The sequence below is a fragment of the Anguilla rostrata genome, chromosome 10 (assembly GCF_018555375.3).
Source record: "Anguilla rostrata isolate EN2019 chromosome 10, ASM1855537v3, whole genome shotgun sequence".
In the NCBI taxonomy this organism is placed as follows: Eukaryota; Metazoa; Chordata; class Actinopteri; order Anguilliformes; family Anguillidae; genus Anguilla; species Anguilla rostrata.
In genome coordinates this window covers 21,880,451-21,895,013 of record NC_057942.1, presented here as the reverse complement: position 1 = coordinate 21,895,013, position 14,563 = coordinate 21,880,451, and the positions used below count along the sequence as shown (strand labels likewise).

The 14,563-nt window shown below is 46.4% G+C and overlaps 1 protein-coding gene across 3 annotated transcripts in view; it reads left to right on the top strand.

Moving 5' to 3' along the window:
* The window catches only part of LOC135233737 (guanine nucleotide exchange factor VAV2-like), a 168,140-nt gene that overhangs the window by 83,821 nt on the left and 69,756 nt on the right, over positions 1 to 14,563 (top strand). For all 3 annotated transcript variants that reach the window (XM_064297559.1, XM_064297557.1, XM_064297558.1), the window contains exon 3: positions 3,896 to 3,954. In XM_064297559.1, the coding sequence (XP_064153629.1) occupies positions 3,896 to 3,954 (59 nt within the window). The remainder of the gene's footprint in view (positions 1 to 3,895; positions 3,955 to 14,563) is intronic.

Genomic DNA, 14,563 nt, shown 5'->3' with positions numbered 1-14,563 from the left:
TAAATGTACACTTTTTGGATTGTTGTGGCTCCTTTACATGCTGTTCTATCTTCATGAAAAAACATCCTGAACACTCACATCCCCTGAAGGTTAACAGGCCAGAAGCCAATCTGTCAATACAAGTATCTATTAGAACTTTAAGTAATCCAAATTTTCACAGAATAGCAATCCCGCAATGTCAAAGGGTGTGTCTAAAGGTGTGGAGGATCACACTGTGGACTGGATTCTCCAGGAATGCAGCCAGAATAGCTATGTGCATATTTTATACTTTGTCACAAATAAATAATAAAAACTAATAAACTGGACAATTTATAATAATTGCATTACTGTTAGCAAATATAAACAACTATTTGCTCCTATTTTACTTAACAGTCAGTTATAGAATAGCAACAGGGACTTGAACACTAAAACTATTCCAACCAATGAGACTTGATTCAATTATGTTGAAAGCTATACCTCAGTGATGGGTGTGTGTCATGGAAGATTTAATGTTCTTAACAAATATAGCCTTAGACAGAGCTCCCTGAATGGTACTCACTCTGGTGAATACAGAGTGCAGCTTGTGATTTTTCCATTTCCATTTTTCCATTACAGCAGGAAAAAGACAAGAAAATGCGTTCATAAAACATAAATAGTTAACCAAAGTTAAAGTAGGCCACAGTGAGAAAAGGCCTTGTTAATTGTAGACACCCTCTGCTATCATTTCTCTGAATTCCTCTTACTGTGTAAATACCCCTCTCTAACTGTGTTAATACCTCTTCTCTGACTGTGTAAATAGCCATCTCTAAGGTAGAATGAAAAAAGAAATTTTTGGAAAAATTTCCCTCTGTAAGCAATAATTTATTGGATGGATGGTAGAATTATTCTAACATGAAAATGCATACATCCTCATTGTGTCCCTGCACAGGTATTGAGTTTCGATTGTGTGCTTGTGTTTACATTTGTGTGTAAACCATTTGAGCAGTGTGAATGGAGGGGTGGAGGGAGGGAGAGAACAGTCTGTGTGGAAGAAAGAGGACACAGTGTGTGCAGTGATGGGGATGGAATGGTGTGGAGGGAGGGAGGGAGGGAGGGAGAAAGGGACCAGTGTGGATGGACAACAACTGGGGCGGCATAGCTCAGGACGTAAGAACGGTTGTCTGGCAGTCGGAGGGTTGCCGGTTCGATCCCCGCCCTGGGCGTGTCGAAGTGTCCCTGAGCAAGACACCGAACCCTGAACTGCTCTGGTGAGTAAGAGGCATCAATTGTAAAGTGCTTTGGATAAAAGCGCTATATAAATGCAGTCCATTTACCATTTACAACAGTGTGTATGACTAAAGCTTTGAACAAAACTTGTACTTCCAGTGATAAGTAAACTGTAGTCAAGTGCTGTAATGTATTTGCTGGTGACAGTGTCGCCGGTGGCATAAACATTCTATGCACTCATTTAGAGCCACAGCCATCCTTGAGTCAAGCAATTCAAGTTTAAATGGTGGGTGTGATTTATGTTGGAGCACTCTGGAGCTGCAGCAACATTTCTGTTTTGTGCCACCAAAACCCTGGGACTGACTCTGGCCCAAAAAGGACCACAGTGTTCATTGTGTGAGTAAGATTTCTCTCTCTCTGTATGTCTGGGAGACATTGCAGTCTCGCTGTGGGAGTCAGAGCTCTTGGTATTGGTGCTTTACTCGGTCATTTGTGGTTTCAGCACATATGACTGAACACCTATGAATAAACAGTGGCCCTTACATGCCACTCAATCAATCAGATACCACCTCTAAACATGCTACACAACAAAAGCTACACATTGCTTCTAGCTGAGGACTAAAAACCACAAGGTACCAGCAGCTGTGCCTAACTAGTGCAATGTAAATATTGCATTGTTTCTTTCTGTTTGACTGTATGGATGTAAGTGTAACTCACTCCCTCTAATGCTAATCCAACAATGTGCTGTGGTGCAGGGATTCTAAAACCTGACCCTTGTGGCCAGTAGTATTGCTTGTTTCCCTACTAACTGATAATTCATTAATTAACGTCACTAATTGACCAGAGATTCTACTCACATGGTGTCCTAGGTCTACAGTATCTTATCAGAAGGGCACACCAGCAGTACTACTGTCCTCTACTGGCCAGATCTGAGTATCAGTGCTGTATGTGTGTGTGTGCATGCATGCGTGCTTAAAAGCATTTTATTAGTCTTTAAAGCCTACAAGAGAATGGTGTGATAGAAGTCACTTTCCTTGATCCCAAGGACATCTAAAACAACGCTGTTGCACAAAGAGAAAGGTGGATGTGGAAGAGAGAGTGAGAGATAGATGGCATCTTGGAGCCAATATAATTGGAGTTACACATATTTTTTCTTTCCTTCTATTTTATGACTGTACTATTTTCTGTGCGTTTAATCAGTTGGCAATTTGAATGGAGGTTAGTCATATCAATAAAGCCATTTTTTTTCATTTCAAGGAAAGAGGGATAAAGAGAGAAGCAGAAGAAGAATTGGTATTTTTATTAGAATTTGTATTATTTTCCTGATAAAAGCAATCTGATCAGAGGGCAGAGGAATGTGAGAAAGAGATATGGTGGGACAAAGAGAGGGGCTTATATCCATAATATATGCACCTCTAATACTATGACACAGCAATTCTCTGTGTTCATCTCTCATTAATATTTATTTATGCTCATCAGAACATGACATGCTTAGACAGCAGTCAGTGCTTGGCTCTAATGAGGGATGCAGTAATATTGATTTTCTCATTGTAATTCTGATGTAGGTATTGAAGATGTGACTGTTAGTAGTCAAGTGCCAGTGGGTGGTCGATTCCTGCAGCACACCAAGCTCAGCAATGTGTATCTGTGTGTACAAGCAGTGAAACGTTTGTAAAACTATGTTTTAGTATAAGCTGCATAATGTACAGTTCAAGGGGTGATGTTGGGTTTCCCAGGCATGTCTAGGTACAGCAGCACTGTCTCCCCTCTTGAAGAAACGTTTAGCAGTGTGGTCTCTCCTGGTGTTGGAGGATGCAACAGCGGTGTATCGCCTCATACTGGACAGTAGACCTGTGCTGTCAAAAATATGGTATTGGGGGATACAGCAGTTTAATTTCTCCCAGCGTTGAGGATACAACAGTGCCATCTCTCCTGGTATTAGAGATTTATGGCATTCAGGGGTTTCCTTTCCTTCCCATGCACCTGAGTGATAGTTGGAACAGCTGGCAATTTGATTGCATTTGATTGACCTCAGATCAGTCTGGGCCAGCTGAGGGGTGATACAAGGCACCTTTCACTGGGGGGGGGGGGCATCTGAGAGGAGCTGCAGCTGCAACACAGCGTGTCGGTCATTGATTATAACACCATGATGATCAGCGTCTCTCACCGGTACACTGGGATTCCCCTGGCAACACCCTCCACAGTTAAACTATGCGGTTGCTCCCTGCACTTGGAACTGTACTTCCCTCTAGGGTTTTCAATACACTTGTTCCTGGTTATGGTCATACACTTTGTTGCACATCGCTCTGGATAAGAGCGTCTGCCAAATGCCTGTAATGTAATGCAATGTAATGGGAGAGAGGCCTCATAAACCATATAGCAAGAGCTACATAGATGGAGCTACCATGGGCTGTAAATCAATCACTATTATGCATACAACATTGTCTACCACGCAAAACACTGATTGGATCAAATGATTGAATCACTAATAGAATGTTATAGCACCACTTCATTTTTGGGACTGACAAAGCCTCAAATTGTCTGGCTAACTGCATTCTGTAATAACCACTGTTGCAGATGTGTTTTACCTTCACATCTGTCTAGTGTGCTTTTTACGTAGTCAACCAGTGTGTTTATCGTGTGTAGCTGATGTTCAACCAGTGTTTATTGTGGCAGATGTTTGACCAGTCTGTCTTTTTCTTTATTACAGGTCATCTCTTCCCTGTCCAGACTCTCTCATCACAATATTGCCCAGATCAAAGGCATCAGGTAAGCACAGACAGTTTCAGCGCTAACATCTAAGGGAGGCAGGGAGGAGTGGGCAGGGAACTAGACCCGCTAAGTCAAATTCTCAGTGGTGGCAGAGGTACCCCACAGATGATGCATGGGGTACATCATGGTGGGACGGCTGGGGCAGGGTGGATGAAGGGCAGTTCTTACCAGCAGTATCTTCTATGATGAGACTGACCAGGCCATCATTAATTCATAGCTAAAATAAATCTAGATGATAAGCTCAAGTTAAATTCAAAGTGTTAAAAACCATGTTTTCCCTCACCATGGTAGGCTATTTCCACTCCAAACCAAATGGTTTTGTGCTTCCCCCTTGGCCAGTTCTCCCTTGTAAAAGAGGTTCTGAATCTCAGAGGAATTTTATGTTTAAAAATAAAAATAAAATTTTCAACCCTGCACTTACGCTGAGCATGCATTCTTCTGAGGAGTTCTCTGTGAGGATTGGAGGCTGATCTTTTAAAATGAGGAAGGCCCAGGTGGCTAAATCCTATTTGGGATAAATTTGGATAAACTAGTTATTACTCAAGTGATTTCCTCAATGTACAGACCTAACTTGCTTTAGACATGACGGAGGTAGTTTTTCTTGAAATTACTTAAAAGAATCAGTTGCTTATAAATGTTATTTATGGAATTTCTTTACATATTCTTCATATTTGTTTCAGTTTCATTTCGCTAACTGCTATTTGGGGGATAGCGAGGGACAAGTACGCTAGCTGGCTAATGCAGTAGTGCATTAATGTCACACTAATGTGAATTATACATTAGCCTCATAGCTGAACTGATTTTGCACATTAGTGACCCCTTGTAGCTAACAAGTTTCAGGAAGCATTGGCCCACATGTTTTCAATAAGGGGAAAGCCCTGTCTGCTTTTTTCATCATAGGGGAAGCCATAGCTCAGGAGGTAAGGGCGTTTGTCTGGCAGTCGGAGGATTGCCGGTTCAATCCCCCGCCCTGGGCGTGTCAAAGTATCCCTGAGCAAGACACCTAACCCCTAATTACTCGTAACTGTCAGGTACGGGTAGGGGGGACCCAAACGCAGAGGGAAAAAAAACGCAAACTCAAAAAGGGAAAATTAACAAAGACTTTACTTACGACAGGCAAACAAGCAGGGAACAGACAAGGCCACGATGGGCAAAAACACAAACTCAAAAAAATCTAATAAAACAGAAAACAACAGGAACTCAAAAACACAGGCAGGGCAGAACACAGGCAGGCAGAGTACAAGGGCAAACAAACACAAACAGGTCAAAAACACAGGCAGGTACATACGGTAAGCAACAAACATAAGTCAGGAACAAACACAAGGAACCAGCACCCAAGTCAAGGGGACAAAGAACTTAAATAGACAGGGGGTAACAAGACACAGGTGAACTCAAAAAACAATCAAACCAGAAGAGGGGATCACAAGACACAGGTGGGAGCAATGATGGAATAACGAGACAATTGAAAACAATCATACAATTAACAGGGGGGAGCAGGACACAAAACAGAAGTGCCGCCATCTGGCGGCCCAACAAGGGAAACACAGACAGGAAAACACAGAACCATGACAGTAACGAGCTGACTGGTACCTTGCATGGCAGCCTTTCACTGTTGGTGTGAGTGTGTGTGTGAATGGGTGAGAGGCATCAATGAGAGGCATCAATTGTAAAGCGCTTTGGATAAAAAGCACTGTATAAATGCAGTCCATTTACCATTTACCATCCTGCTAAGACCTCAACATCACAAAATTCAAAATTCAGAGATCTATAGATTGAGAACACCAAACAGCTTGACTGTAAGGCAGTATGGACTGTATTGTAAGCATTTTCAGTATCATTACGCTTATTCATATTTTTAACATCAGCAGCCGTTTTGATGAAAGGAAGACAGCAGGTAGAAACAACAGTTGTCTCAGATCCAGAGTGACAGCTGTATTACTAGGCAGTCATTGAAAGGTATTACCTCATACCCCTTAACTCCCAATCCCCTCTAACCTCCCTGTCTCCTACAAAGTGAGGAATTGCCCTAGTAATTACTAATTAAATCATAGCCTCAACAGTTCAGGCTCTATTGCTCCGGTAATTACCAAGAGAATCATGCATAACACAGTGCTGTACATACCTAAAGAATTGCAGGTCCCACAGTATGCATTGTATTTTACATTACATTACATTTATTTGGCAGACACTTTTATCCAAAGCAACATACAAAAAGTGCATTTCATGGTCATGGACAACTACAAAACACAGGTTCAATAAGATACAATACTTATTTTGTACAGCTATTTCTAGCCAAGAACACAGTTTAGTTCACACAGTGAACACTATTCTGACCTCTGCAAAGCCAACTAGGCAGAAGAATAAGCTACAGTATTAGGACAAATACAAATTACCAAACAGTGCTGGGATGGGGGAACATGTAACAAGTGTCATGAAAAAGGGGGGGGGGGGGTGGATTTAGGGGGTGGGGGTGAAATATACAGAGTTGTGGTAGTTCGTCCAGGTATAGTCTGAAGAGATGAGTCTTCAGGCCACGGCGGAAGATGGGTAGTGAGGGAGAGGTTCGATGAGGGACAGGGAGTTCGTTCCACCACTGGTGAGCTAGGGTAGAGAAGCTCTGTGATTCCTTTGGTCAGGTGGGAGGGGGTACAAGGTGCCCTGCTGCTGCAGAGTGGAGTGGTCGAGCAGGCATATAGGATCGAATCATGTCCTGCAAGTAGATCGGGGCTTTCCTGTTGGCTGCAGTGTAGGCAAGGGTCAGGGCTTTGAACCGGATCCTGGCAGCGACCGGTAGCCAGTGGAGTGATCGCAGCAGAGGAGTGACATGGGAGAATTTGGGAAGGTTGTAAATGAGTCGGGCAGCGGAATTCTGAATCATCTGTAGTGGCTGTATGGCACAAGCTGGCAGCGTCGTTGACGCTGGTGCCACTTCATGTGGTTGTGGAGGCCGATGCGTGAGCCACACACTCGTCCACAGGTGGGGCAAGGGAGCCCAGATGTTGGAGTAATGCCGGCAGCCCTCTGGTGTCGTTGGGCACGTCTTTCGGTCCTCCTCTGTTGCATGGTGTGATGTATTTGTTCGGCCACCCTGGCACAGGTGCCCTGCCATGACGATCTATCGAGTGCCAGAGGTTCTAGTTGGATGGGGTTTATGTTGCAGCGCTTCAGGAGGTCTTTGGTGTAGTCCTTGTAGCGCCTCTTTTGTCCACCAGCGGCCCGTTTTGCAGCGCTGAGTTGCCCATAGAGGGCTTGGTGGGGTAGGCGGTGGCCAGGCATGCAGATGGTGTGCCCTATCCAGCGAAGATGTTTTTTAGCCATTGCTGCTTCCATGCAGGTGGAGTTGGTCATGGAAAGAATCTCAGTATGGGGGAATCGATCTTCCCAAGACAGGCCGAGGATCTTTTGAAGGCATCGGATGTGGAAGGCCTCCAAGTTCGTGATGTGCCGTCTGTATGGGGTCCACGTTTCTGCCCCATAGAGCAGAGTGGAGGCATATACCGCATTGTACACGGCAACCTTGGTGCTGACCTTCAGGTTTTTGTTTTCAAAAACCCTTCTGTGGAGTTGCCCAAAGGCTGATGAGGCTTTGTTGATGCGGCTGTTTATTTCAGTGTCAAGGGAGCAGTCTGAGGAAAGTGTGGAGCCAAGACAGGTGAACTGGCCCACTACTTTGAGTGGAACACCATTGATTTGGAAGCTGGGGGGTGAAGGAGGTTGGATAGTAAATTGTGCCATGACAGTTGAATGTAGGTATTGAAGATGTGACTGTTAGTAGTTGAATGTTAACCTGGAGACCAAAGGACTGGTATAGGCCAGAGATTGTGTTTAGGGCATGCTGCATGGACTCTGGGCTATGTGCCAAGACAGCGCAGTCATCTGCATATTGAAGCTCACAAATTTGGCAGGTCTTTGTCTTTGTATAGGCCTGGAGCCGTCGGATGTTAAATAGACTTCCGTCAAGGCGGTACTCCAGGTGAACTCCATCTCTGTGTCCCAGGGCATGATGGAAGAGGTGGGTGATGGCTGAGAGGAGGAGATTAAACAAGACCGGTGCCAAGACACAGCCTTGCTTCACCCCAACGTTGACCTTGAAGGACTCTGACTGGAGTCCTCCCGTGAGGACTCTGGCTTGCATGCCATCATGCAGTTGCTGCAGGACGGAGAGAAACTTGGGTGGTACCCTAAGTTTGGAGAGCTGTTTCCAGAGCATCTCATGGCTTATGGTGTCAAAGGCTTTGCTGAGGTCGATGAAGGCTACGTACAGGTCTTTGCGCTGCTCTCTGCTCTTCTCTAGTAGCTGCCGTAAGACAAAGGTCATGTCAGTAGTGGATCTAGACTTCCGGAAACCACTTTGTGTTTCTGGGAGAGCACTTTCCGAAATGTGTTCCACCAGTCTGTTGAGGATGATTTTTGCCAGCACTTTCCCTGCAGTGAAGAGGAGAGAGATTCCCCGGCTGTTCCCACAAACTGCTCTGTCCCCCTTCTGTTTGTAAATGACCACAATGTTAGCTTCCTTCCAGTCCTGAAGGAGGATCTCGGACTTCCAGATGTTTGTGATCAGGAGGTGTAGGCGGCGTGTGAGGAGGTACCCCCCATGTTTGAAGACCTCTGCCGGGATGCCATCAGGTCCTGCACTTTTGTTGTTTTTCAAGCCCCTGATGGCTTGGCGGGTTTCAAAGAACTGTGGCGGAGTGTTGAGATGCAGGATTGGTGGAAGGTCTGGAAGTTTATTGAGGATGTGAAGATCAACAGGGTTGGTGAGGTTGAGGAGGGTCTCAAAGTGATCTGCCCAGCGGCCAAGGATCTCATGACGGTCCTTGAGAAGAGTGTCCCCATCTGCTGATCGGACAGAGGCATTACTTTGCTTCCTGGGGCCATATAAGGCTTTGATGGCATCATAGAAGCCCTGGGTGTTATTGCAGTCTGCAAAGGCTTGGATTTCTTGTGCCTTCTGCACCCACCAGGTGTCTTCCATGATCCGGAGAGCACGCTGGGTCGCAGCTCTTGCCTCAGCAAAAGTGGTTTTCAGGGTGGAGGATCCAGGGTTGGACAGGAGAGCTTTGTGGGCTTCATGTTCTGTTTGCAGGAGTGACTGTATTTTGGCAGAGTTGTCATCAAACCATTCCTGGTGATGTTTCCTTGGTAGACTAAGCGCTTCTGAGGCTGCACTGTGGATAGCTGTGCGCAGAGCTGACCAATCAGTGGATTCCTCCGGAACTTGACCGTCAGAAGTTGCCTGTGGTGGTGGGGTTGTTCAGTGCTGTGCAGTTGAGTTTTCTGTTTGGGGCTGTCCTTTGGCGGTTGGGTTGAATATCTATGAGGAGTTTGGATCTGACCATAAGATGATCAGTCCAACATTCAGCCCCGCGCATGACTCGGGTGATAAGAACATCCTGTCTGTCCTTTTGACGGACAATAATTTAATCCAGGAGGTGCCAGTGTTTTGAGCCACTCTAGCATTGAAGTCTCCCATGAGTATGAGTTTGTCTGCTGGGGTTTTCTGGATGATGGAGTCAAGACTTCTGTAAAAGTCCTCTTTGATGTTATTCTCTGCATCCAGGGTTGGTGCATAGGCGCTGATGAGGGTGGCACAGCGTCCCTTTGTAAGAGGAATGCGCTATGTCATCAGCCTTTCGTTGATGCCAGTGGGGGATTCTGGGATGCGCTGCAGCAGATGGGTCTTCACAGCGAAGCCAACTCCATGGAGGTGGCGTGTACCTTCGGGGACCCCTTTCCAGAAGGTGTACCCCACACCAACTTCTGTCAGGGAGTCCTCTCCATGTAGCCTGGTCTCGCTGAGTGCTGCAATGTCAATGTTATACTTCGCAAGTTCAAGGGCCACAAGTGCTGTTCTACGGTGGGGCCTGTCAGGTGTTTCAGCCATATCCAGGAGCGTGCGGACATTCCACGAAGCGATGTGCAAGTAAATATTTTTCTTTTTGTTTCTTCGACTGCAAAGAGGGATGCTCCGACGGTTGCGGCTTACCGTCCGGAGTTGGGGGAGCAGACAATTTTTGGACCACCTTTTCTAGGTCCTTCCCCGTCAGGGGTGAGCAGTGTGGGGCTGCTCAGACGCAATGGAAGCTGCCGAGGAGACACACTGCTCCATCCCGCAATCTCAGCGACCATCACTCCATTGCCGCCTGTGTGCATGGTTTGGCTAGGCACTCCCAGCCACATCCTTGGCCTGTACCTGCCGCCATTCCATATCGCCACAGGGCTTCGGGGTGGGAGGGGTGGGGCAAGGCGCTTGCGCAGGGAAAGGATTAAGGTGAGGGTGCGGGTGCGCAGTCCTCACTCCCACCATCTTCACTCCTCTAGGAATACTTCCGGTGGCATGAGGAGCTCATGACGACCTTCGTCTGACTGGAGCTGCAGGGGACTGCCGGTGGTCCGGTCTGTTGGACTCCGCCTGTGCCTATCCCCAACTGCACATTTGAGCTCAGGGTTTACTCCCCTAGCCATCGTACCACCCAATGGTTTACCCACGTGGCAGTGGGGCAGTGGTTGGCGTAACACCTCTAGGGACCACTGCAGCTCCGAGATCCCCTACTGGTTCAGCCTGGGGTTGTGGAACCCCAGTTACCATGGGCTGCCATGAGGAGACATAGTAGGAGTCTTGGTGAGGGAGAGGCTATGTACTGACCACAGAAGACTTACACGCTGCTTCCTGGACCCCGGCTGGGGAGGCCAGCGGCAGAAGCTGAAGGAGGGAGATTGCAGGCATCCCTACATGCAATGGCTCGTTTAGCAGACTGCACTAGACGCATCACAACACCCTGCTGGCAGTACAGCCGGCCAACCCACATACTCACACGCACACGCAACACCTACACACATATGCACTCACATAGTTTGTTATACAAAATTGTAGAGAATTGTGCTTTGCCTTTTCGGTACTTTGTGTTTAATAAACTTTATTATATCTACACGGTTGTCTGCATTTATATTACCTTGTGTTGAATTGAGTCAGCTGCTGCTAATCCAAAGAATTTAATGAATACCTTCACCCCCTTAGCTAAATTATTTATATTAATTTAGTATTTGCTTAATGATATTATGATTTGGTTAAGATTGACTATAATGTGTAATTTTAATAATTATTAATTTAATTATTAATTTGAATTGCTAATTTATAGTTTGTATAATTATTATGAGACTGATTATTACATGCTGGCGCCAACTGTGAGGATATTGATGTATTTCTTCTACAGTTTGGTGCCCCACTATGAGAAGTAGCGGCATGTCCCCTACAGAAGGAATCTGCAGGATCGTGATGTTGCCTTGATGTGCTCCTTGAGGTCCAGTTGGTCATCCAGGACCACCCCCAAGCTCTTAGCAGAGTGAGAGGCAGTCACTGTGGTGCCATCAACCGTGATTGAGAGCTCACGTAGTAAGGAGGTCTTGTATGGGAAGAGGAGCAGCTCAGTTTTGTTGAGGTTGAGCTTCAGGTGGTGGCTGGCCATTGAGGTGGAGATGTCAGCCAGGCAGGAAGATATTATCGACCTGTGAGGCCGAGGGGGGAAAGAAAAGAAGAGTTGCGTGTCATCTGCATAACAATGATAGGAAGAGAAGCCATGTGAATTAATAACTGAACCAAGAGATTTGGTGTATATGGAGAACAGCAGAGGACCCAGTACAGATCCCTGTGGTACTCCTGTAACAAGGGGATGAGAAGCAGAGGCAGACCCCATCCAGGTGACCTGGTAGGACCTATCTGCAAGATAGGAAGCGAACCAAGACAGGGCAGTCCCAGCAATGCCCATCTCAGCCAAGGTGGAGAGGAGTATTTTGTGGTTGACCGTGTCAAATGCTGCAGACAGGTCAAGAAGGATCAGGACAGAGGCGAGTACCTCCGTCACAGCCAGGAGCACAGTCTCTGTTGAGTGCCCGGATCGGAAGCCAGACTGGTGAGAGTCTAGCAGGTTGTTCTGATGGAGAAAAGAGGTTAGTTGTTTAAGCACTGCTCGCTCAAAGGTTTTGGACGGAAAGGGTAGAAGTGATACGGGTCGGTGATTCATTACATCGGAGGGGTCTGAGGTGGGATTCTTGAGGAGTGGGGTAACACAAGCCATCTTAAAATCAGAGGGAACATGACCAGAGGCAAGAGAGGAATTAACAATGGAGGACAGATACGGAAGGATCTCGCTGGAAATGGATTGGAGGACTGTAGATGGGATGGGGTCAAGTGGACAGGTGGTTGCACGATGAGAGGTGATGAGTTGTAGTACATCGGAGTCCTCCAGCATCTCAAAGGAGGTCAGTGTGGCTGTGGGTTTGTCCCGGGGGGTTGGGGGGCTCACTGGATGGGCAAAGGAGTTCCGGATTGTAGCCACCTTTCCTTCAAAGGCGGCCAGAAAGTCATCTGCGGAAAGGGAAGAGGGAGATGGTAAATGGTAAATGGACTGCATTTATATAGCGCTTTTATCCAAAGCGCTTTACAATTGATGCCTCTCATTCGCCAGAGCAGTTAGGGGTTAGGTGTCTTGCTCAAGGACACTTCGACACGCCCAGGGTGGGGTTTGAACCGGCAACCCTCCGACTGCCAGACAATCGGTCTTACCTCCTGAGCTATGTCGCCCCCTGGGGGTGTAGGAGGAATGAGAAGGGAAGAGAAGGTGGAGAATAGTTTGTGTGGGTTAGAGACACATGCACTGATCTTAAATTGGAAAAATGAGGCTTTAGCTGATGTGAGGGCAGATGTGAAAGTCGCCAGCAAGGTATGATATGCGGTCAGGTCATCAGAGGATCGGAATTTCCTCCACTTCCTCTCTGCATCCCGCAGTGAAGTTCTGCTCGAGCGTAGTGACTCAGTCAGCCTTGGGCAGGGGGGTGAGGAGCGTGCTGGTTTGGAGACAAGAGGACAAAGTGAATTGAGGGACTGGGAGAGGCAGGAGTTGAAGGTGGAGGTTGCAGGTGGAGATGAAGCTGGAGGTAGCAAGTATTTATCAAAGGAATTATAGTCCCTGTAGTACAATGCTGTAATTACCAAAAGACCTATTGTCCCTATAATACTGGCTAGACATACCAAAGGAATCATAGGCCCTGCAGTACAAGGCTGTACTTACAGTACCAGAGGAATCATAGACCCTACAGTACAAGTATGGACTTTACTTACCAAAGGAGTCATGTACCCCACAGCATGGGCTGTACTTTCCAAAGGAGTTATGCACCCCACAGTATGGGTTGTACTTACGAAAGGAGTCATGCACCCCACAGCACGGGCTGTACTTTCCAAAGGAGTAATGCACCCCACAGTATGGGCTGTACTTACCAAAGGAGTTATGCACCCCACAGTATGGGTTGTACTTACGAAAGGAGTCATGCACCCCACAGCACGGGCTGTACTTTCCAAAGGAGTTATACACCCCACAGTATGGGCTGTACTTACCAAAGGAGTTATGCACCCCACAGTATGGGTTGTACTTACCAAAGGAGTTATGCACCCCACAGTATGGACTGTACTTCCCAAAGGAGTCATGCACCCCACAGTATGGACTGTACTTACCAAAGGAGTTATGTACCCCACAGTATGGGCTGTACTTACCAAATGAGTCATGCACTCCACAGTATGGACTGTACTTACCAAAGGAGTCATGCACCCCACAGTATGGACTGTACTTACCAAACGAGTTATGCACCCCACAATATAGGCTGTACTTACCAAAGGAGTTATGCACTCCACAGTATGGACTGTACTTACCAAAGGAGTCATGTACCCCACAGTATGGGCTGTACTTACCAAAGGAGTTATGCACCCCACAGTATGAGCTGTACATACCAAAGGAGTTATGCACCCCACAGTATGGGCTGTACTTACCAAAGGAGTTATGGACCCCACAGTATGAGCTGTACTTACTAAGGAAGTTATACACCCCACAGCATAGGCTGTACTTACCAAGGGAGTTGTAGACTCTGCAGTACTCTAAAATATAGACTGTACAATCTACAGCATGGGTCAACCAATCAATCAATTTTTATTTGTATAGCTCTTTTAACAAAGGAGCTTTGTCGCAAAGCAGCTTTACAGAGAACCGGCCCCCAAAGAGTAAGCCTAGGACAACAGTGGCAAGGAAAAACTCCCTGACTGATGACAGGAAGAAACCTTGAGCAGAACCGGGATCAGAGGGGGAACCCATCTGCTGCGGGCAGGCACATGTTTGTTATGGAAATGGCTTACATGAAAACAAATAAATTGTAATACATAAACAGCCAATCCAATATTAATTAATTAAATTAAATCAGCAACTAAGCTAGGCCTTGGGCCAGAGTTTTTTCAAATTATTAGTTGATCAGCCAGAACACACATAGCCACTCAATAAATAAGCCTATCATTAGCCCTGCCTTACAAAGTTCACATAAAATGTTGCTCACAAGGGCAAGAAGATCCTTAGTTCAAATCCTGGCTTGGGCCTTTCTTTGTGGACTTTGCATGTTTTCACCGTGTCTGCGTGTGTTACCTCCGGGTATTCCAGTTTCCTCCTGCAGTTAAAAAAACATGCAGTTTAGGCTAATTGGAGAATTTAAATAGTGAGTCTAGCTATGAGTGTGTGAGTGAATGGTGTGGTGTGTGGGCACTGACAAACTGTCCAGGGTGTATTCCTGC